Source organism: Charadrius vociferus, unplaced genomic scaffold, assembly GCF_000708025.1.
Source record: "Charadrius vociferus isolate BGI_N301 unplaced genomic scaffold, ASM70802v2 scaffold650, whole genome shotgun sequence".
NCBI lineage: Eukaryota > Metazoa > Chordata > Aves > Charadriiformes > Charadriidae > Charadrius > Charadrius vociferus.
In genome coordinates, this window is record NW_009646736.1 from 6,156,964 (window position 1) to 6,181,800 (window position 24,837).

General features: G+C 37.4%; 1 protein-coding gene across 1 annotated transcript in view; it reads right to left on the bottom strand.

The window, feature by feature from the left end:
• The window catches only part of SLC9A9 (solute carrier family 9, subfamily A (NHE9, cation proton antiporter 9), member 9), a 205,700-nt gene that overhangs the window by 154,361 nt on the left and 26,502 nt on the right, over positions 1 to 24,837 (bottom strand). The window contains exon 5 of the mRNA XM_009890107.1: positions 3,965 to 4,080. Within this exon, the coding sequence (XP_009888409.1) occupies positions 3,965 to 4,080 (116 nt within the window). The remainder of the gene's footprint in view (positions 1 to 3,964; positions 4,081 to 24,837) is intronic.

The window sequence follows — 24,837 nt, forward strand, 5'->3', positions numbered from 1 at the left end:
CCCTACTAATCAGTCACGCCAGTCGCAGATTAGTTTAGTGGTGAATAAGAAGAAAGCATAAAAATATTTTAATTAAAACCACATTTCTAAACAGTCTTATATAACCAGTGTATAAATGTATTACCTTGCTGTACTTATAAATTATTCTTCTTAATGCAAAATCCTTTGATTTTATGAAAACCAGAAACTGCTGTTTCTGATAAATATCCAATTTTATCAATAACAACAGCAGTGCAACTCGCATCTTCACTTCAGCTGTAACCATAGTAACTTCAAATAGAGAAGAGCCTTGTGATTATCAATATAACCAAAGGTAAGGGAGTTCATATAACTCAGAAATAGCTGTGCTTCAGCAAACCTTGTGATGGTTTTCTATGCTTGAAATGTTAAAAGCTAAAAAAAAAAAAAAAGTGCTAAAGATACATGAAACGTCTTTGGATTGGAAGGTCATTGCACAGAATGCATTAATAACAACTGCTACGACAAACTGCCAAAGTTGTACTTTCCACTTATTTTTTTGGTGACTAAGGCAGAGTTCAAAACTTTTCATTCATGTGCCAGTTTTGTTCTGTCATTCACTTTATTGTATTAGAACCACTGGTACCCTGAAGCAGCCTATTGCTGGGGCTCATTGCTGTGTCTGCCTTTCAACCACGGAGCGCAGTTGTTGTCAGAATATCCTCATCTGTGCTCAGACGTGAGGCAGTTCATTTTGCAGGTCTCTGATGCACGGGGACCGAGACCTGGGGGCTCCACTCCCCACACCAGCACCTTTTCCACAGTCTCTTCGCTGCTCTTGACGAGTGATGCATGTACCAGAACATTGGAAGGAACTTCTCCATCCCCTTTGAAGGGATCACACCAAAAAACTTCCAGAGTCAAGTTATATTAGAAATCAAAACACAATAATAACACAAGGTAAACCCTTTCAACAGCAAAACAGAGAAATCTCTGCTGATTTACGCAGATGAAATAATAACAGATGATTTCCTAACTACATGATAAATGATACCTATTGATCAGAATAAAGAAAAATATAAATACTGGTCTGACATTTCAAATCAAAGACTAATGAAGGGAGAATTTCAGAACTTTAAAATTCTGTTTCGTAGAAATTAAATCTCTGACCTGAAGTCTTGAAATAAGAAACCTTTTCTGCTGAAAATGATAAATCATTGGAAGGAAATATTTTCTGTAAAATGAATGACTCACTTGAAAGTAACCTTGCTTTGTCCCTAAAGTTTCTACCTTTTCTTTCTAGAGACATTAGAGTTTTTTGAGGCATCCCTAAATATCACAGATGTTTAGGGATCACAGTCTATAATGCAAAACACAGTCCCAAGTTTATCCAGTCATAAATTAATGTCTTAATTTTAGTTCAAGTGCTAGTTTTCTATATAAGGGAACCCCTAGCATATAAGAGCTAGCTATTCTGAACTAATTTTATGCAAAAATATCTATATTAAAAATCTTCAAATAGCCTTCAAAGCTATCAAAGCTACACAGTGCTATGATATTATTTGCTTCTTCCTAACAATATTAGCAACTTTTAGCTGGCATATGTGTGTTTACTGCCCTGGTAGTAAAATTTTTCATTTAACATGTAAACATCTACCAGTCATCTTTACTATTACAAATAAGGAACTCAATCAGAACAACTTCTGTCAAGTCAACACATCCGTTTTAACATCTTTTGAGACTTAATTGCTTTCCGCAGACAAGGGAAATCAAATGTCTTTTTGAAATGAGCCTATAATCCTACACAGTGAAGAATTAAATGAAAAATCAGGTAGCAGATCTGACAGGAATTTATTATTTCATCCTTGGACAGTAATTTATTATTCTATCCCACTTCTATAATACTAACAACGTTTTTCCAGAGATATTTTTTTTCAAAGCTAGATATCACACATAAAATCATTAGACTGATTATTTTATGACCTAGTATGTATCAGTCCTCCAGGGGACCATATTTTAACTGATTTTGAAATTCCAATGAGCTTTTTACATGGCTTGAGATTATAATTCATGAGCAAATCCTGCAACCCAAATATTTTCAGCAATGTCTACCATTAATTAGTTAATTAAAGCAAAAATTTCATTCGAAATTGTCTAAGTCTGAGGGACTGAAATTTATGGATAAGATTAGTAAAAATATGAAACAGCTTAGAATATTGTGAATAGATAACAGAGGGAGCAAGAGGTTAAAAAACCTCTTGGACATGCATAGACTATATAAGCAGAAAATAATTACAAACAGTATTAATCAATGATAGTTTGTCACACTAAAAGCAGTTTTCTCAACTGCAGTGTTAGATTTTTAGGCCTATTTCAAAATCTGGGAAAAGTAATCCTTGTCACTTCTTATTTCTGCCAGCGCAAGAGGAGCTTCTCTTTTTTTTCTCATGATTGTTCCAGATTAATCAGTGGTGATTTAATACTATTATAATCAAAATCAGTGCATTTGTTTAATGTATTTCTCCTCGTAAGTCAACATGTTCATTTGTGAAACTAAATAGTATTGGACTGGAAAATGGGAAAAGAAACTAAGCCAACTGAAAACTATTTATAGCACAATCAAGACATGTACTTGGAAGCTGTAAGCAACCTTTTATTACATAAGCAATTTATTTTCCTAGGTTTTCTTTGTGCTTTCAGTTTCTGTGTTTTTCTCTTGCTCTGAGGATAGGCTCCAATCATGTGCTGAATCATATTAAAGCAGTTGGGCAATTTCATAAGTGGCAGCATATTGGATGCTTGGATTAATTTGAGAATAACAGCTTGATGCAGCTTTTACAGCAATCTTGCAACAATCGGTTTTGGGGAAATAAATTGGTTTACACCATATTTTTAGGCCATCAGAATGATAAATCACGAGCTTAAAGTCTTTTGTTAAATATTGAGGGTTTGTTTAAAGAATGGAACAGATTTGTAGAACAATGTTGCTTTTTGTCATTTCTTTTAATAGCCATGAATTTGAAAGATTTATTCGTAAGTTTCTCAGAGAAGCTTCTCAAGGGTAGTTAACACTAATGCAGCATGTCATGTGCATCACAAGATGTGTTCTGTTCCACTTCCTGTAACAGCTCAACTGAAAATTTTGCAAAAATCCAATGTACCCTTGTAGACTTTGTCTCTTTGTTAGGTAACATATAAAAAAATCCTTTTTTCACCTCCTCCTTCACTATTGCTTCACAGATGCAAAAAGCAATACTTTCCTTTTAACATCAGAGTATTCCGATATTAACATTTTCAATGTAACAAAACCCGGACAAATCTATGAAACCTAGGCAAACATTGAGGTTAGCCTTGTTTGGACGAGGAGGCTGGACTAGCAGACCTCTAGATGTCCCTTAGAATCTAAACAATTCTGCAATTCTGTGATTCCAAAATTCACTGAGTCTGTTTCCCAGACTTGGCTATTTACTGTAACTTTAGGCTTTAAGTCTCACATCTGCAAATTCAAGTCAACCTGTTGGTTTCTATCTTTTTAGAGCAGTATTTATCATGAAACACGGCATTCAAATTGTAAACTGATACCTTATAGGCAGTATTTATATGGCCAAACCTGAAAGCTCCGTTCCCCCTATCTTTAAACTGGGTTAGATCACACATGAATGCAATGTCTAAACTATTAACCATGAGGCTTCAGCATTACAGCAGTTCTCATATCAGCAGTGAAAAGAGAGGTATCCTGAAGACTGGAGAACAACATTTTTCCAACTTCCCTAGCAACTTCATTTATATAGGTTGTGAGCTAAACATAGGTAAACCAGTTACTAAACCAAACACAAGTGATATCTGGAGCCAATTTGACTTATGATTATCAGAGTAACAGATATTTAACAGCTATGGAAATAAAAAATCAAGAACAGAGACTTTGGACATTCCTATGGCACATGCAGCTGTTATGTCTTATTTCCTTTTCTGACTTTTGAAAAAGTAATTTATTTTAAACGGTTACCTGGATCTGTGGCAGACATCAGCGATCCAAAAAATAAACAGTCAGTGAAGTGGAATTCCCATTCTTCTAACTGGCCAATGTGTACCATGGCCTTCACAAAACCATACATTATCAACCTGTCAGGGGAAAGATAAGACAGGCATTCAGACAGAGCATATAACACTTATGCTTAATTTATAGTATTAACCAGGTTCTTATTGTCTTCAGCTTCTTTTAAATAAATGTGTCACATGAATACTGAACATAAATTGCTATCATATAAAAATTCTATTTCCTGTTCAACTGTTCCAGTATTGCATTGAAACATCACAGACAATTCCAAAGCAAAGACTTTTCTGAATAATTGTCATCTGCTGGTAGGAGAGGACAATGCTTCTAGCTGTTTATTTTTCAAAAGGAAAGATAATGTAAGCTTAAGAAGACATTATTAAGACTAATTTGTCTAATGTTGTAGAACATTTAAACAAAGGCAGTTCTAGTATCAGCTCTGTGGCTTGCTCTAATATTTCTAAATGAATTGTTTTACTTTATCAGCTTTTAAACCTTAGCTGTATTCAAAGTTCCAGATAAGGTCTCCAAACGAGACAGATATTTAGCAACTTGCAAAGACAGTGAGGCAACAAAGTCACACTTGAAAATGCACTGCTAAATTCTCACTAGTTTCACAGGAAACGTTATTGTTGGTTTATAGAACTAGGCAGTGCTATCTCAGATGGGTATTTTAACAAGAAACTTGAAATAGCTTGGAAAAAAGGAATTCACATGTGGTTATGATCTGTTGTAATTTAATTTTTGTACATTTCCAATCTAGTTAGTAAAAAAACCCGTCGCGTTCAATACCTGTTCCATAAACACAACACATAAACTGACAACTGTGCTCTTCTAACTACAGACTTTAGAACACCATTTAAATAGAGCTATATGCATTCACATACTTAGCTACATTTTGCCCTCAGCTGTACTCTTGTTTCTGAAGTCACATAAGTACAGAAGATCTGAGTGACAGTTAAAGTGCTACTGAGCCTGAGAGTTAATTACAAATTGTTTTCAGATACTTTACCAAGCCGTAGATTTTCTGAAGTATAGTAACCTTATTACATTAAGAGGGAAGCAGATAGGTCACCACAGAATTCCTCATTGGTCCTAAGTATTTGTGTATGTATTTATATAAGCTGCCTAGCAAACAGCCACCAATTGTTTTAAAACAGTTTATCCAGCTGTGGGTCTCCTTGGCTGATGAGCTCACTTTCTCTCCATTCCCAAAGAATAACGATTCAAGACCCTGCAGTGAAGTTAGTCTTTTTATCCCCAGCACAAATTTGTTTGCTTTAGGGAATGGGTTCTTCAAGAACTGACTGTGGTGCTGCTATCCCGATTTGCAATTGTCTCGAAAGTCAACAGTAATGGAACCAAACATATGTGTGCCTTTTAAAAATAATTGCCCAAACATGCTTGCAGTTTTGACCAGAGATACTCTTCTGACTCAGTTTAAAATATTTTAAAATAATAAATAAAATTAAGTTTTGATTATCTGACAAATTTAGTCATGATAATTCTTTAAATACCCAGTGTACACATCATCCTGGTCTTTAGCATTGTTTCTTATACATTACTAAATCTTTTCAGTATGTCTCTGCTCACTGGATGTAGAGAGTTGCAGATGAACTGGACAAAATCGGATTCAGGAGTCTTTCATTGACATAGGAGGTCTAAGTTCGCCATAAAGTTTAGTACAGTAGAAGACTCATGGAACCTGGTCTTAGTTCACATACCATTCAATTCTTGGCTGCACTGAAAATCAAAGTAAACTGAAAATCAGACTAAACAATGCTGTTGATTTAATCACTGAGATGTTAACCCTCATCCAGCAGAAAAAAGAGAACAGCAAACTCAGTATATTATGTAGGGTTTGGTTTTGGTTGGCCTTTTTTTTTTTTTAAATCATGAACTATTTAATACATTTTGGTAATGCCAAAATGGCAAAGGTCCAATTTTTCAAATTAAGTGCAGACATACATTTGAATTATGTGAGAAACTGCTGGGTTAAATAAACTACAAGAATCTGTACTTGTACCTTCTCCATCTAACACATACGGAGACATGCACAGAAATAACTTACTATTGTAAATTAACTTCTAAAACACACTGGTTTATCTTTTCTTTAAAAGCTGTATATTTTTAATGAAGGTAATACATTAAAGTAAATAAATACATAAAGTAAATAATTTATCAGTGATTTCTTACTAGACACAGCCATACAAAATGCAAACCCTCCTTCACTTTAAATAATTTTATAATAACTTTAAATAACTTTAAAACATAAATAATTTATTTCATTTTCAATTATAATTTTCTAGTCATTTCAAAATTTGTTTTCTTGTCATCTCTCCAAACTACACCAAAAGTTAATCTAGAGGCTATTTTGAAAATTAGAAATCAAATGGCAGTTTTGCACTGGAGTAAATTCTCTGATATTTGTAAAATTAACAGAAGGGTGGCAGTTTATAGTAGCCAAGAGTCTGCTCTCAGGAAAATAATTTAATAAATTCACCATAATACAGGATATACTAATGCATCCACTAAAAAAATGGGAATTTCACAGAATCATAGAGTGGCAGAATGGTAGGGGTTGGAAGGGACCTTGATCGTCTAGTCCAACCCCTCTGCCAAAGCAGGTTCCCTTAGAGCAGGTTGGACAGGAATGCATCCGGTGGGTTTTGAATATCTCCACAGAAGGAGACTCCACAGCCTCCCTGGGCAGGCTGTTCCAGTGCTCTGACATCCTCAAAGTAAGGAAGTTCTTCTTTGTGTTGAGGTGGAATTTCCTGTGTTCCAGTTTGTGCCCATTGCCTCTTGTCCTTTCACTGGACACCACTGAAAAGTCTGGCCCCATCCTCTTGGCACCTGCCCTTTAGATACTTATAAGCATCAATAAGGTCCACTCTCAGTCTTTTCCAGGCTAAACAGACCTAGGTCTCAGCCTTTCCTCATAAGAGAAATGCTCCATTCCAATGGACTCTCTCCCTGTAGTTCCCTCTCACAGTAGTTCCCTGTCTTACTTGAACGGGGCAGGGGGACAGAACTGGACGCAGCACTCCAGATGTGGCCTCACCAGGGCAGCGTAGAGGGGGAGAATACCTCCCTTGACCTGCTGGCCACGCTCTTTTTAATTTACCAATAATTTACCTTATTGTATTTCTCTAGATATATCAGAAGCTGAGTATGGCATGAGTTTAGTATTTTTAAAATTTACATTTTAAATAAAATTGCTTTTGTTATCCTGTACATGACATCAGATCCTGTTCTCAGTTTTACAGATTAGAACTAAGAGAAATTCCAGTTCTAAATCACAGGAGTTACTCTGAGTTACTCTGCATTTAGACTGGTAAAACTGAGATCAGCCTCTAACCCTGTGTATTCCATCTTGTAATTTTTCATTATTCAAAACTGTCACTCTGGCTTTATTGTTGTCTTCAGTGACAGAGATTATTCAGGTGGCAAAGCCGAAAATATATTCAAATTTAAACAATGAAGCAATTTATCTATGAGAAATGTTAATAACAACTCTTTTTAGAGTACTCGATGATGTAGCGTGACTTTTCGACTACACATTGAAAAGTTGGATCTCAGCTGGATACTTGAGCTCCCAATGACAGTGATATTAAACATGATCCAGTATTACACAACACAACTCTTCTTAATGGAAATCCAATGAGGAAAGCATACCCCGATGACAGCAGCACACTAATCCCAAGGGAACACCCTGCATTGATGTTCCTCACTGAGTTTCAGCAAATCTGATTGCTTTATTCATCTTCAAGAATTCATTTGAAATATATGTTAGAAATAATTACTACAGTGTCTGTTAAAAAGTTGTAAATAAGTCACAGTGTCAGTGACTCTGAATTTCCTCCAGAATGTCCCTGTCCCACTAGAATGCACTCCCAACCCAGTGCTCACTGTTTGACACAGAGTAGGCTATTGTCACAAATCAAGTTAAGAATATTAGGAGCTCTGAACCTGTTTAGTAGGACAGTACTTCCATCTTTCTGACTCCTGTCTGTGAAATCATCTTTTTTACTTTACTTTTTACTTTTACTAATCTAGAATGCTAAATTTTATTTTTTATTCCTTTAGAATGTCAGAACTGAGATCTTCGAGGCTGTATAAAGGAAATAGCTGAGTTGCAAATCAATGTAACCCTAATTTCCAATATAGCTTTGAAAATCTTAACCTTAAAATACACTTGCAAAGTAATTTCATTTCATACGCTTTTTTAAATCTTGTTTTTAATCTATATTGTAAGTTCTTTGGGAAAGTGGTTGCCCCTTAAACTATGGGACATATCTCTGTGTTCTATGTGATACTTCTCTGATAATAACTATTATAAAGTAACTGCTATTTTCTGTATATGCCTGGATTTTGTATTTATACTGCGAAGTGGGGATCATTTAGAATACTGTATTAGCCACTTGAGATAGTGTTCTTTTATTTTCTCAAAGTGAAGTAGCAAGTAGTATTCTGTGGAACAAAAAGAATGAGGCACAGATCTATGAAAAGACTTAGGAGACTTCTACTTATGTTGAAAAACTGAATCCTCAGAGCTGCTGCCTTAGAGCCCTACTACACTTAATTTTCATCTGTAAAGCCTCTCTACCCCCAACAGATCCTTTTGGGGGGCTTGTCCAGCGCTATATAATGCATGTACTGGTTGTCTAAAGATGCTTTGGGATTCACAAACTAGTCAATGACCTGTCTTGCCAGAGAGGTCTGTTAGAGTGATGCTGAGACCTGGCACTCACAAAACCCAGAGCTGAATGAAAAAGAGGTGGTTCCACTTCGGAGTCCCTTTTCCTTCAACTCCAATAGAGTGAGATATGTGAGCCTTAGATTCAACACCCTGCTTCACCTTGGTCATGTTCATTTATCCTAGATAATAAGAACATGCCAAAGAGAGACTCTAGGTTGCCAGTGTCTTGAAGCTGTTCCACCTTGCTTATTATTAGCCATTATTCATTAAACTGAACAGCTAGAAAGTGCATGAATGTGAAAGCACGATGTGGTATCAGGAGATTTGGGTCCTCATCCTGGGTGATGGATGTCTGAGCTTAAGCCTACTCTTTGAACTCTGTTTTTTCCCCCCACTCTGTCTCTCTGGCTTCGTATAGGTAACTTGAAGCTATGAATTTTGCTAGGTGACAAAGTGTCACCATACCTTTTTTGTATCTAGGAATATATGGCTGTTCAAGGAGCTACATACAACCAGTACAGAGCAGGGAGTTGATTTGGGGTTGCTCTCCCTCCTTATCAACTTCTTATTGTTAAGAATAAATATGCAAACTCAGCAATTTATTTGTGTGATCAGGAACTAGATGATTAGCAACTTTATTCTTTAGAAAGAAATGGCAAACAATCAGTAATAAACAGTTGCTGAAGACTTCTCAGTTGGACTTAGTGACGGTTTGGTACTGCAAATAATATTTGTGAGTAACTGATTTGGTCGTGGGCTAGGGAAGTGATTGTCCCTTTGTACTCAGCACTGGTGAGGCTGTACCTCGAGTACTATGTTCAGTTTTGGGCCCCTCACTACAAGAAAGACATGGAAGTGCTGGAGCAAGTCCAGAGAAAGGTAACAAAGCTGGTGAGGGGTCTGGAGCACAAGTCTTATAAGGAGCAGCTGAGGGAACTGGGGCTGTTTAACCAGGAGAAAAGGAGGCTGAGGGGAGACCTTATCGCTCTCTACAACTACCTGGAAGGAGGTTGTAGCGATGTGGGGGGTCAACCTCTTCTCGCTAGTAACAAGTGATAGGACAAGAGGAAATGGCCAGAAGTTACACTAAGGGAGGTTTAGACTGGTAGTAGGAAAAAATTCTTCACTGAAAGAGTTGTCAAGTATTGGAACAGGCTGCCCAGGGAAGTTGTTGAGTCACCATACCTTAGGGATCTTCTTTAGTGGTGGACTTGGCAGTGTTACGTTTATGGTTGGACTCAATGATCTTAAGGGTCTTTTCCAACCTAAATGATTCTATGATTTGGAATATTAATAAAGTAATACAACAGAAGAATAAAACTCAGATTAGCTTTGCTGTAGGAGAGCTGACTTTTTCTATGTACAAACATAATTTTTTTGAAAGTATAGGGAGGCGCCCATCAAGCTAGAGCAAGTATTTTGCCACGTCATCAGGAAAAGAAAAAAACAGTAATGTAATGAAACACAGGAGAATTCAGAATTTTCCAGATTAAGTAAGTCTGGCACTTACAAAGTGCCTCATCTCTAAAAAATGCTACATACAATGCTGTCATTGCACAGTAGAGGAGATACCATGTAAATATTTGACTTGCTGAAGTAAGAATCATCTTCTGGGAAACTGAGCTTTTACTACCATACTTTCCAGTATGAATCAGCAAGTAGACCATATAAAATCTCAGTACAACAATGCAAAATAAACTTTAGACTGACAAAAAATCAAAGTAAATAACAGACACCGAAGAACCAGAACAAAAATTCTGCATGGGTTTAATGATTCTGAGCAGTGGTCCTTACATTTTTGAAGCTGGACTGAATTAAAGCTTGCCTATGTGAAAAAAAAGGGGGAAGAATCTCTTTAAGTAAAAGGTCCAGGTTTTTTACTACCACAGCACTGCCACTACTAACCTTGCATTGAGGAAAGGAGTTTGGAAAGCACACTGACTGTCTGGGTGCTGCTGGAAGTTTCCAGTGAATTTATTTATAACGCTGCTCTCTAGGTAGGCTACTCTGAGATTGGGACATTCTTGAACTACCTGCTGTTTAAATGTAGAGGGAAAAAAAAGACCCCTCTCCTAAGGTCTTTACAGAGTAATTACTACACAAGAACCTAAATGCTCAAGAAGAGCTTTACATGCAGCGCAAGAGAAGCCTATTTTTTTGCAAGAGTTTCCTTTAGTAACAGCTGGCTTTAAGAAGGGATCTAAAAAGAGATAGTGATGAAATTGTTTTGGGCATTTTGGGGAACCTCTTGTCAGAAAGTTCTACATGGTAAAACTTATATCCAGCATACTGCTAGTAGAAGAGAGATAATTTGTAATTTTAAAGTAGAGGCAAGCAGTGTACGGCTGATGCAGAATAGAATGGGAAGGCTGGAGGAAAGATGCAAAGAAAGAAGCTGTCAAGGGACTGTGAGAATGATTTTAACAGAAGCATTGTGAAAAGCCACAAATGGGATCAGACCACATCTATGAAGGAAAAAGATACTGGAGTCATCAAGACAGGAAAGATGAAAGCCTGGCAACAGTTCTAGCCATATAGGTGGATGAGAAAGGCCATATAAGAAACACGTCAGTAAGCAGCATACCTGACATCTAAACATATAACAAAAGGCTGTACTATACCTACATTCAGCTGGTAAAAAAACCCCAAACAACATTTCTGGAAACGCAAGACAACATGATGTCCAAAAGAACTGTTGAGAGGTGCTATATATGCATCAACAGTGAGCAAAGGGGGACAAGATAACAATGACAAGCAGGGTACCTTTGCGTAAGGTAGCTTAGGTACATGTGAGGTGAGACAAATACAAGTTGAAATAAATCCTACAAATCTCTCATGGTAAAAATATGCCTGAATGGTGCAGTCAGGTGAGAAAACTTGTGCTGAGCTTTGCTTCCTAAAAAATCCTGGCCAAATCTTCAGCTTGCATAAACTGGCATCACAGCACCTATCCCTCTGCATGACAGCAAACGGAAAAAATTATGTCAATAAATACATATTGGCAGGTTAGTTAATAGGATGCTGCTGCTTTGACAAGTAACTGCATCCTCACATGCAAGCTAATGGAAAAATCTTTCAGTTCTAAAAGAATCTACTCTTAATTTAAAGCAGTAGGGGACATAATTAGAATGTAACAGAAACTGCTAAGTGAAAATGTACAATGCACATACCATATCCTCAACACAGACATCCCCATCTGCCTGATGATTTTACCAGCAGTTGTATTTTCTTCAGTTTTATTATTCATTGTAACATCACTGCAGAATCTCACTGCTAATGGTCTTTATTATGTTAAAGGTTTAAAAAGCATAATTCTAGTTTAAAGTGTTTGTGCAGTTATGCTATGTAGCATGAATGAGACTTGTAATATAAATCTTTCTTGCCAAATATGTTTGCTAATCTGCAGAGAATCTTCCATCTCCTATTCTAACTCACTAAAGAATCTTACTCTATCTAGACATGATTATCTTGTAGCCTGAAGCCAGCTGAACATAGCTACAGATTGTAATAATGCAAGCAAAAGATGAAAAAAACCCTGAGTTCCATTTCTTTCTTTTCACAAGGAATAGCAATACTAATAAGCCAACAGTAGGAAAAGTAGACTATTTTAGTCTTGCTTATGTATGAAATAACAGTCATTGACTGATCGATATCACAACAGTAATAAAATTTCACTAGTTAGAATTTAAAATCCAGGCTGAAAAACATAAATAGTAGAGATGAAAATGAAATATTAATTCCTTTATTCTGATCTTTCTATTTCTACCATACCAATATATTCCTATAACTTTTTCTATACAGTGGAATGCTTCACATCAAATTTTTTAGTTACAGTGATTCAATATTTCAAAGTGGTCTGCGTACTAGTATATTCTTCTTTTTGTCATCTTTTAAATCAGTTTTGTCACTAGAAATGGTATTATCATGGGATTTTTTTCAATAAATCATTTGCTAACTAATCAAAGCAAGAGAAAACCTCAGTGAAGTGTCTCAGGTAACAATAAACCAATAATAAATTTACCTTAAGCTATTCTGTATAGATCACACAAGAAGAAAACCCCTTTGGCTATAGGAATAACTGGAAGAACAGAAAAGAAACTGGCTTTACAAATCCACTGCATACCTAGTTACCTGGAGCACAATGACTGTTCAACAGCTGAGTATTAGAACTATAATGCATAGCTTTAGTATCTACAGGTCTGATAAAGAGTTCAAGTGTGCTCTTGGCAGGACATTAGGTGATGTAAGAAGTGCTTTTGCTTAGCATTTCCCAATAAGCAACAGAAAATATCTACCACCAAGATTTTATATTAGTCACAGATTATCTTCTTAAATCAGAAGTTTTGATAGAAAGGCCTAATGGAGACAAGCACGCTTTACACCTCAGAGATATGTATGTGGGTATGAGTAACAAGGGCTGCGTTTCAGCAACCATGGTACTATAGCTAGCTCAGCTCGTTAGATATTCCTGTGGTATTGGACTTCTGGGAAAGTAGTGGCTGTTCAGAGTTATTTAGACAATCAAGCAAACAGATACTGAATGTGGATGAAAAAACAGCCAACCCAGGTTTCTGTATCAGTCAATTTGGGGGCCACTGGTAACAGAAAAAGTGAAGAGAACTGACACATGCTTCAAAATATTTCTCTTCAGTTCTACAACCCACCTTTATTGGCACCGGACCAAAGTGAGCGACTGTCCTTGCACTGAAACTGGTGAGACATCAATCATGGGCTTCAGCCAGGTGCATGTATGAAAGATGGTAGCAGAGGCCAGCGCTAGTTTGTCATCACTGTATCATGGAAAGCAAGCTCAGAGGTTACTGTGTTTGCTGTATCTGCACCCTTTGCTGTATCTCTACCCAAACGCAAGGCTGTCATGCCTGAGTAAGCTAAGTCCTTTGACTTTAAGAAAGACCAACCCTATTTGTGTTTGATGCTTTAGGACTGGCTGAATGAGACTATGCAGAATGCCCAAGTGGTCGGAAAGCCTGAATGCCTGCGCCTTTGCTTACTTAAAAACAACCTCCTATGGAGTCATGCTCAAGAAAGTAAAGAATTGGTACACATCAGTAGGAATTTTTTTTTTCATGAGTCTTCTGTAGGACATTTGACTATGGAAAATATCTATTAAGATATAGAGATGCTTTCCTTTAAAATGGAAAAAAAATTTTGCACAGGTTCAAAATTTCAGGATGCAATTGTATATTTTGCTAAGTAATGCTAACAATGTAGCAAAAGTAAGGGAGAAGTGAAAAAAAGGGAGTAAATTGTGGACCTACATGAGCTGAAAAGTTAGTTGAGGTCACCAAATGTAGCCGGGAGCTGTCAATAAACAATATTTCAGTTTTTGGACGGGTTTTTTTGGTGTTTTTTTTTTTTTAAGCACTTTTTTTTTCAGACTGACTTTCAAATAGCCCTTACTGTACTACAGTTTTATAACATTTTGCATCAAAGACATACAAACCAATTCACCATAGCTCACAACTGCACAATATTTTTAATATTCTTCTAATGAGTATAACACAGCCTTAGGATCCCTGCATTCCTAAGCTCCATTTAAACCAGAGACATTATGCATCATATACATAAAAACCTGAATCTCTTTGCAAAAAAGAAGCTGCACTTGATCTTTGAGTGATGACTAAAATCTCATAATTACTCGGGCAAATAAGCCATGAAACACTGTCAACTCTACTGTGTCCAAGTCATAGTGCAAGTGAATATTTTATTGCACTACAAAGATCTAAACATTATGTCAATATTTACTTTACCCAGTATTATTAATTGAGAGAACCTCCAATAAATACTGAATAATTGACAATCTTACATCCATATTTTGAGACAGATGTCCTTATGACAGTAAAAATAAAATCTAAAAAAATCACAATAATGGCAGATTATTTTAGAAATGCCTAAATTACTGTTGTAGAGAAGGTGCTGGAATTCTAAGAAAAATATTAGTGATGCTAAGAGACTTCCCTATGAAAAGAGAAGAACTGAAAATAGGTAGTTTACAGAAGGAAAATAAGATAGTGATAGGTTATTACCTACAGAAGTTAAAAACATTGTAATTACATGTCAATAATTCTAATTTCTCAGATTACCCAACTGTTGTCACATATTGAACTAAAATATCAAGTCATTCAGGGTGTCAGGTAAATCAGATTAACGAATTAATTGGCTAATTCATTCAGTCAGCAATGAATTCAGTTCACCAATGAATTATTTCAAAGATTATCATTATTATAGCAATCATAACATGCAAGGTTCTTGCTTTACCTACAAGATGTTAATATCTTATTTAGCCTGGTCAAAACATTCAAGAGTTTTTGTAAGTTCAAGAAAACCCGTTGCAGCCAATTATAAAATTGCCTTCTATAAGAGAAGTTTCTTTCTAGTTCTCAGCTGAGTGCTTTGTATTCTGAAATGTGAAGACCCCTAATCCCATCTCGTTATCAATATAAATGACTGACTTTATGAAAGACTGCTAAATCCATGGCTTTAACAATGTCTGATAGCATTAAGTATCACAGATGAGCTACAGACCAAGAACAAGTTTGTATGTTTTCTTCACCTTTGATTGGCTTCCAATGTGCTAACCTTTAATATCATTGACTGTCACCTCATTATTATATTGACAGAGGGATATACGAGGATCACTTTGTCTTTTCGTTTCAACCTCAAGAACATTCCTTCTATCAAAACAACTTTTATATGAGTTTTCTTCAGAACTCCATGTAACAGCAGAATCCTACTTTCAGAAATAGTTTCAGGACAGTTGAGAATGTTAGTATAAAAGACCTGTCTAAAGAAAGTCTTCAAACCTTGCGGACCTGAATGATTAAAAGCGAAAAAAAAAAAAAGTCTGCTTCAGCAGAAATTCAGAAGAAAATGATTTTGAGTCAAGAAAGTGAGAACCAGTAATGTTTTGAACTCCCTCTCCAAGTATAGAAACATCAGTAGATACTAACCTGCTATCAGTCTATGTGGAAGACAGACTTACGCTTCTGGTTATTATTCACTCTGAACTAATTCATTAATAATTCAGCTATTCTCTAAATTTCACAATGAAAACCCCCAAAGATTCTGAAACAGCAATATTTTTACTCTACATTTAAAAACAATAATAATAAAGAGTAAATATTGAATTTTACATATAAAATATAAGAATATTTTCATTTAATATTTCCTATCAAAATATATAAACCCCATGATCTTATGCTCGTAAGGAACTGTTACAGTAGGTTTTCATCTGGTGTTCCCTTTAAATGAGCTTGTATTACCATTAAATGTTAATTATGATCAGTTTGTGATTTCAGAATAATGTAAATTAGATTAGAGAATAACCTGCTGTAAAATAGGGCATGAAATGAACTATGGAAAAACTTGTTTGAAACCATTTTAGCATTTTTATTGGATTAGTTCAGTCAAATGGTGATACAAGTGCTCAAGAACAAAGGAAAGAGGAATTCATATCCATGTTGTGAGTGGAGATTGTCAGGTACCCTAGATGGACGCGTAATTTATAGTGCAGTTTTGAAATGTAAAATGTATTTTTTGATCAAATAGTTGAATGTTTTTAGGACAGACAGGGACCTTGCTAAGGCTTGAGAGCTTTCAGATATTTACCTGGGCTTGGTTCAATCTCCCATAGAAATAAGGGGCACTTAAGAACATAACCCTAAGCTTCATGTTTCTAAGTTAGGGTGTGATTACCTCTTGGGATGTGGTTCAGTCTTGTGCCAGATTTTCTTCCTTAGAATTTGAAATCCAAAATTTAGACCTCTAAAAGTCTCAGAATCTCTGTGAGTGTGTCGACGGGAAAAGAAACCCATCCAACCTTTAACAAACATTTTAAGTTTGGTTTCATTTTTTAAACAGCATCCTTTCTACAGCAAACAGGGATGGAGGAGAATGACAAGATTTCTTGTGTCTAGGCTAGCTCCTGTTTCTAGGGATATAAGATTATTAATATGCAATGATGTTCATTGGTCAAGTGAAAACCACAACGTTTTTCTTGGAAAAAAATAAATTAACTGAATGACAGGCATACAGATAGGTCTAAAGTGACACGAAACTGGTGTGATAAACGTTCAGAAATAGGAGCCTTCTAGGCCAGTAAATAACTTCTCAGGGTGAAAGCATTTGTCTTGGTATGATTCAGAATGAGTCAGCAGGACACGAGCTTCAGAACACTGTTACTTAACTTGTGGCAAACAGGTAAATGACAATGCAAATGAATACCTCCTGTCCACATTACCAAGAATATACTAGAGATTCATAGCTCGTGCTGCTTTTTGTCAGATCTGGACCATACCAGAGTGATGCATAAACTTCTGCCTCCCAGACTCTAACTCTGTAAAAAGCCCTATGTACAATTTTTTTTATTTTCTTCTTTTAATGGAGTTCACACTGCACAAACCCCAACCACGCAGCAGTACATTCTCTGGCTCTATGCTATACTCATACTCTTCACTGACAACAACCAAGGACAGGTCCCACTTAAGCTTAGGAATGGCCAGGAAATTCGGTTAGTTATTGCTAGTAAAAGGCAGTAGGTGGAAGTTACTGCTTATTCCTTATGGTTTGTAGGATATAAACCTATAGGATCCTGTAGGATAAATGATTGAACCTCTAGCATAAATCTACACATGTGCCAAGATCTACTTCACTCTGTCTCCAGTTTTTCATTTCCTTTCCCCTGCAGGCAGAACAACCTTCTAAAGAACTGTATTTTATTTTATTAGCACTAGGATCTGATTAAGCAGACTTACACAGGCACAAGTAAAGAGAGTTTTACCACAGCATTTCTGAACAGTTTGTGGAAGTAACATCTTTAGGACAGATTGACTTGATGCATCTCATAGAGGGCACTTTTCTAAACTCCAAGGCTTGCACATGCCCACCTACGGGACACGCTATTCCCATTACAGGATGTCCATAATCATTGTGTGTCTAGTTTAACAAATAAAATTTCACTTTCTACACGATGAGGTTCGACAATCTTTAAAATCTAAAGCTACTACTGTAGCTTTTAGTTGAAATGATTAAGTGGAAAATTATCTTAAATGTTTCCTGGGTGTGGCAAATGAATTATAATTAAATTGATTAAATGGAAATGCAGTTCTGACGTATTAGCTGCTTTCACATGGAAAATTTACTTTGTAAATATATGAAGAATAAATGTTTTTGATGATAAAAGATTGAGGTATTTGTGTAAAAGACTTTGACTTTGGAACATCTCTAACATAGTGACAGTGGATTACAGAGGATATAATTCTTAAATGCGTATGTCAAAACATCAAACCAGGGGACAAATAATTTTTGTGAAATCACAAATCATATGAATTACATATCAAATTAAATACAAACATGAATAAGACAAGTATATGGGATTTGGCTAGCTGAAAATAACACTAAAACTCTTGTGTCTCCTTTTCTTCACTTGCTCAGATTGAACATGGCTCCTAGACACTGATTCCTGTAAATAGGGTGTAAATGCGGAGTAAGTGCACAAATAACTTTGGATTTACATCGCTATTCACTGGGTATGACTTTCAGTCCCTGACACTGCCCTGAACATGTTTTGTCTATTTCATTGATCTTTGAGTATTTAAAGAGCTTGGAGAAAGAGTCCCCTTTTCTTTTCTAGGCATGAACAATTCTGTCAGATGAGGCATGTAAGCATTTGCCTATCAGTAAGCCAAATCCATGTGATACGATGCTTTACAAGACACAGTGTTTACTAACATAAATTAACAGATAATAGAAAGGAGGAAAGCAAAGTCAACTTCCCCTGTAAGAAAAAGCTGATTATGTCATTGCAAGTTACAGTTTTTGTTTTTTTTCACCAAGTCTACAACAACTGATTGAACGATATTTTCCCTTTACGTGGTATATTAGGGGTCCTTCAGCTGAACCAAGGGCTATCAAGGAGTGAGCAGAGCTGGAGCTTAGGAGTAATGAATGATCTGTCCTCACCTCTAGCATGCTCATTGCTCACATGAGCAATTCGACTGTGTGCCCATTTTCTGCTATTCCAGCCACCTCCTTTTCCTGTAGAGATCTTTAACCTGGCCAGGTTACAACGCTTGTGTGCTGGGTGATGGAAACAAAGGGGCTATACCAGACCTGAGAACTGTATACTAAGCTTAAACTGGCCTTACATGTTCAGGTTTGTGAAGGCAGAACAACACTACTGATTGGTAGAAAAGCAGGTGCAACTTACTCAGATTCAGGGTGAATTTATAAATACGTGTCACATTGTGCAGTTGTGTTTGCATCAGAATGTAGCGGTCGCTCAATAGCGTTTATCACGCCGCTAAAGCATGTAGAACAGGGAATGAGAAATACAGCCTACAATCAAAACTGCAGGAGGAGTCTGGGTGAGAAAAATGCAATGTAATTATTATGACTAAAGGTAGTAAGGATATTGGGGCAAATGTCACTATTCCTGCAAAAGTATGCAGTGGGATCTTTATACATGCATTATTCAAAGTTTTATGGTTCTTCTAAAAGCACAGGTACCCTTGCATGTTATGCTGGGCAGTATTCTATTGGAGGTGAAAGGAATATTTACTGAACCACTGATGCTGCTATATTATGTTTCATACATGCTAGCGTTGGCTTCAAAAATTCTCACCACAGCCTCTACTGATGTGGGCCAGGACATGGGTGGAGTTAAGTGGCTATGTAGTAATGCACTGCAATCAGACACAGATTTGACAAAAGGCTGGAAAATATTTTTCCAGCAATAGGACTGATTAGACATTCACAGCTAGAGCTGAAGCACTGTAGAAATGCAAATAGATTTGTTCTCTATAATGGCAGCAATTACTGCTTTGCTTCATCCTATAGCTGGATCAAAGCAGAGAGAAAAGGACTGACATTTCTGCAACACTAGAATCGCTCCTTCATTATTTCCATGCTCCCAGGTTTTTATGTATACTGAACAAAGTACCCAAGAATGCACTGCAGAGTAGCCTTTTAGGGATAGAATAATGAGCTATATGGTCTAACAGCTTTTTTTCTTGCTCTAATTTCCGTGTCTCCATGATCTACTCCTTCATTTCATCACTTCAAAGATCAGAGAAAGATTATATTCCTAAACGGGCAAGACTGAAGAACATTCCCTTCCTGGGAGGACACTGATATAAATTAACTGATATTACGTCACTGAGCATCACTTTTTATGAACTGTAGTAACTTTTGTGTTTGCCATTATACAGCAGCTGTTGACAAATTTAACACACAAACACAGTTTAGACTTCAGTATAAGACGTAAATTGTGGAAATTTTTTTTTCTTTAATCTCATATGGACAATCAATTACTCAAAATGCTTGCCAGTAGCAGTTTGTACCATAGGCTGAACCACAGTCCACGAGATACCGCTCATGTCACATTAGAGGATTCTTTCTTAAATCAGACTGGACCTCCACAGATAGGAAAAAATTTTGAGACTACTCACAAAAGTAAAAAGTGCTTCAGAAATACGTAAACATTAATTGTTTTAGGCTGCCTGTTGGTATACCTCCAAACAATTAAGTTAGTAAGTATTTCAGGAATTTCTTGACAAAACTTTAAAAATTTACCTTAAGATCTCTACTTCTTTCAGTTTGGAGCTCTTGCTATGTTAACTTATGCATTATACTTTTTATGTTACATTTCAGTTTTTTATACACATGCACACACGCAGCCTTCTTTTTTTCATAGTGATTTCTCTTGTACAGTAATCACTGGTCTACGGTTTGGAGCATTGAAAGTGTTACAGACGTTACAGAATTACGCTCGTCAAACACCTACTGAAGTCAACAGACGTTTGGGCTGTGCAAGAAAGTAACGATGACAATGTTTTTTCTAGTAACTGAACATACAGTAAAAACCAAACAGAATATGAAAGATGAGACAGAAGAGCCCAGCAGAGCTGTCTGCAGTTAAGCAATAGCACTAGCAACAAGAGATCAGGGAATAAATCTTGATCCCACATGATAGATGAGGCAGCCTCAAGACTGGAAATAAATGTTAAATCCCAGTTCAGCCCCACGGAGCCCAGGGTGCAGGGGGAGGATCACCAGTGCCCACCAGCATCCCCCAGGCTGCTTGTGAACTGCGCTTTGCCACCCTCTGCTGTCCAAATCCCACCCAAGAAGCACTTAGTCATTTTACCGATTTAAAACCTTATTTGAAACAAATTGTGTTTTCTGGGGCACATAACTCAAAGAGTGGGTATCCAGTATCTTCCTTTTACTTTGCAAAATGTTACGTGAGCTTAGTTCTGGGGTGTTCCCAGCTCCTAGAACAAACCCAGAAGGGAGCTGTAAGTATAAATTTGGTACATTTGTTTGCCACATCTCTTTCAAATACTTCAGCTGACTGCAGTTGGGATGTGACACAGTGCCAAAAGGACAGGTAGTATTCTGCACCAAAGCTTCTGCCCCAGAAGGCAATCTATTGGTACTATGCAGCGTATGACTTTGACCTGGCCTATGGAGTCCCCCAGGATGGATTGTTCCCAATTTTCCTGCTCTTCCCCATCCTGTTGCAGCTTGAGCTTGAAGAATGCCTGAGCCTTGTTTGTTGTAGAAAGACTGTTTGTACCTGCTGTTGCTGATTGAAAATATTTTCAATCTCAAATTAATTTTAGTGAATGTTAGAACTTCTAAAGGACAAAAAACAGATCCAGGAGCTCCATTTACATTCGCGGAAGCTTGAATCTATTTGGTGGCAGAGAAAGCAGAACTGTCTGCGACACCTTGCCAGGAGAAAAAGCACAGATGAAAGGAGGAATCATGGCACTGAGGATTTTACATTTCCATTGCACTTTGATGTTCAGCTCTCACTCCCCTCCCCTCCCTTCCTGAAGCAAGCTAACACCACTGAGTGTGACTACATGCTTCTAAGTGGTTGAATCTGCCTCCAGGCACTCTCCTCCTAGCCTTCCTTGCTACATTTGAAAGATCATCTGCCTCCCCAGCATCTGTTCATGAGCGATGACGATCAATGCTAAAGGAAGAGAAAGGGTATCCCAGTGGCAATTTTATCGACTGGAAATCATACATGAAACTTTCAAAATGGGCAAGCAAGAGGAAATTAAGAATAGGTTAGACTATAATGATTGAGCAGATCAAAGAAGTGAGAGAAAGAGGGGAAAGTAACTCAGACATCTTTTTAGAGGCAGAAAGCCCTGCAGAAAAGGAAGTATGACGGCACAAATATCTCAGCACAGCATCTTGGCGCTGCACTGTTCCACATTCCCTTGAGATAGGGGCTTATATAGTATCACTATGGAAAGAAGACAGCATTCCAGCAGGGATATTGGCTGAATAACACTGCAGTGTTTCCATCCCCACCATGTAAAAAAAAAAACCAAAAGATAAATAATAAATCCTCAAACAAAATTTTTACTAAATGACATAGTTTGTATTCTTTGGATTGTTCAGCTTTTAGTTTGCAGTTGGATCATGTATTCCAGCTTTTCTTCATAATGAGGCATTGAAAAGTAATTGAATATGAGGTTTTTGAACAACAAGAATATCCTCAAGTGTGGCACTAATTAAAATATCAAAGATAATAAGGTTTGCCAATAAAACCAGGTTTGATAACACAGAGGTGTAGCACACTTCTGAAATGTGTTGCAGGGCTTCAGCCATCTGTCCTGGCTGTTACCAAAGGTTTTTGTCCTTGTAACACAATGGGGTTAGTTATTGTTGAAAGGAGATATGTAGGCAGAGTTTGAATAATTAATTCCTTCAAAGCAGAAGCCACCCAGAGGCCAGTACCTAATGAACAGAAGAACAACACAGCAGAGAAAGAGTTTGTGGCTACAGACGCCTTGTTTACAGCCCACGACCAGCTAACCTCATGGCGTGGCATTTTTTTCCTCCTCAGCCCCTTCCCGAGGCTCTTTAATCAGGACGAATATTATCTGAGCAGCTTTGTGGAACAGTTTGTCCTTCATAAAGCATTTGTGGGCAATTATTAGGAAATGTGTTAAACTAATACCAGCGTGCTCTATTGATGTGGAAGCAGCCTGCCTGGATGTTTCCCAGCTTTCCCAAGTCAACCTAAGGAAAGAACAGCTTGGTTTAAAGAGCCTATGAGAAAAATTGGAATTTGTCCTTACATTACATTGAACATTTTTACCTTTAGAAGCCAACGGCTGTTCGTCTCTACCCTGTGCTGAAAGTCTGTGAACTCACAATTTAGCCAGAGAATGAGGGTGAATCCTCTGAAGGAACGAAGCCTGAATAGCTTAGGAACCTTGGGTGACCTTTGCCAGCTGTCCTATTCGTCTGTTTTCTCCTGGCCAGACCCTAAAGTGCATGGATGTGTATTTGAGTCCTGCAGATTTTACTAACAGGTACCTGTTCTCAGGGCAAACATTGAAGTGAAAGGTACCTTTTCCTTCAGTTTCCTTCAGCTTTGATCACCAGTTGATGGCGCTCTCCTTGCTACTCTAATAGCACCTTGATTTGTTATCCTGGCTTTGTTACTCGTTACTCTGTTTTCCTACTCAATCGCTCCACCAGCAGGGAAAAAGTCTTGCTCCCTCCTAGCTCCCAGACAGAGTTGAGAGATAATGATGCTCCTTTACTACATGCATCACACATGCTTTCAGCCAGATTGTAGCGTGAGGGACACATGAGGGAGTGATTGTGGACACTTGCGGCAGACCTATTCCTAATTATATAAATTTCTTGTATTAGTGGAGTACATGAACAGGACCACCTACTGCCTGTCTGATAACAACTGATACTGCCCTGTAGTAAAGTTAATGCATTGCAGGTCACTATGTCATCAACAGATTAATCTATTATTTTATTTAAAAAAAATAATATTTATGTCATCCAATTCTTGTATAGAACATCCACACCACTGAATAGACAGTTATATGGGGAAAGGGAGACGTTACTTTATGTGTCTTGGCTCACTGGGAAAATATGACAAAATTTATGTGCTTACAATTATCATTAGATCTTAATTTTTGGCAGGTTTAACTACTATCTTCTCTTCCCATTTATTTTTAAGTGAGTTGTGTGTTCATGAATGTGCCAGTTTGATAGCCCCAAAGACAGAGAGCATCTGTTTGCCTATAAAGGAAATATATTTGCAACATTCACTTCCACAAACTGCTCCCGAAAGAGAGCTTCAGTCACACACTTGAGGGGCTAACAAGAGGATCAGTAATGTAAAACCCCCATCATCTTGCCAAGATTACTAATGAGGCTGCAATTTGCCAGTGAGAGGTTGCAACTGCAATGGGTTTTGCAGTCTATTCCTTTTACTAGAAGGGCATTGTAACAACCAGTTCAGGCTTCTGAGTCACTTCCAGTCCTGCAAGCGTTCCCATAACTAATGTAATTTTGTTAGTGATGTCCTTAATTCATTGTGTCACGGTTCCAGTAACTAAGTCCATATTTAGAAAATTAAGGGGAAACATTTGAAAATCAGGTTGATTATTAATGTTCTGACATCTAGGCATACTGGACAACGATTTTAGCTAAAAAACTCCCTCATATGCACAACATCCCTAGTTTTCTAATAATAGTTCATCAGAATTTTTTCATTTACGGTGTTATTCAGCATCCTTGGGTAGATCAGTGTTTGAAGAGTGACTTGTAAAGAATGCTGCTTTTTTTGTAACTTATGGTATACCCTTACAACCAGTACTCAAAATTGGAGAGAAGTGAGTGTCCTGGCTCCTGCAGACTTTGGAAGCTATTCCCGTCGCACAACAAACAGGAGAGCTGGCACTGGTGCTTCCTGATTTGGAATTGGAGTGCTGCCTCCCTCCGGTTATCCTGTATTTGGATCCAGCATCTGGACAGGTGCCCCCACCACTAACATAGAGAAGAGCTCTACATAGATACCAGGCGGTTGAAAAAAAGTTTTGCTTGAGATAAGATGAAATGTTTATTTCCCTCCTTGGTAGTTTTCTTTAATAGTCTAAAAACTAACACCAAATCTGCCTTTGGATCAGCTTGACATCTCTCCTACCCGCTCTCCCCACTCAGCCACGTACATGAGCTCACAGGGGAGCGCGGAGGAAACCCAGGCTCCGCAGTTTGCCTTAAATCTCGCTTTTCTGCCGCCGGCCGGCCGCCCCGGGCGGGACGCCGCACC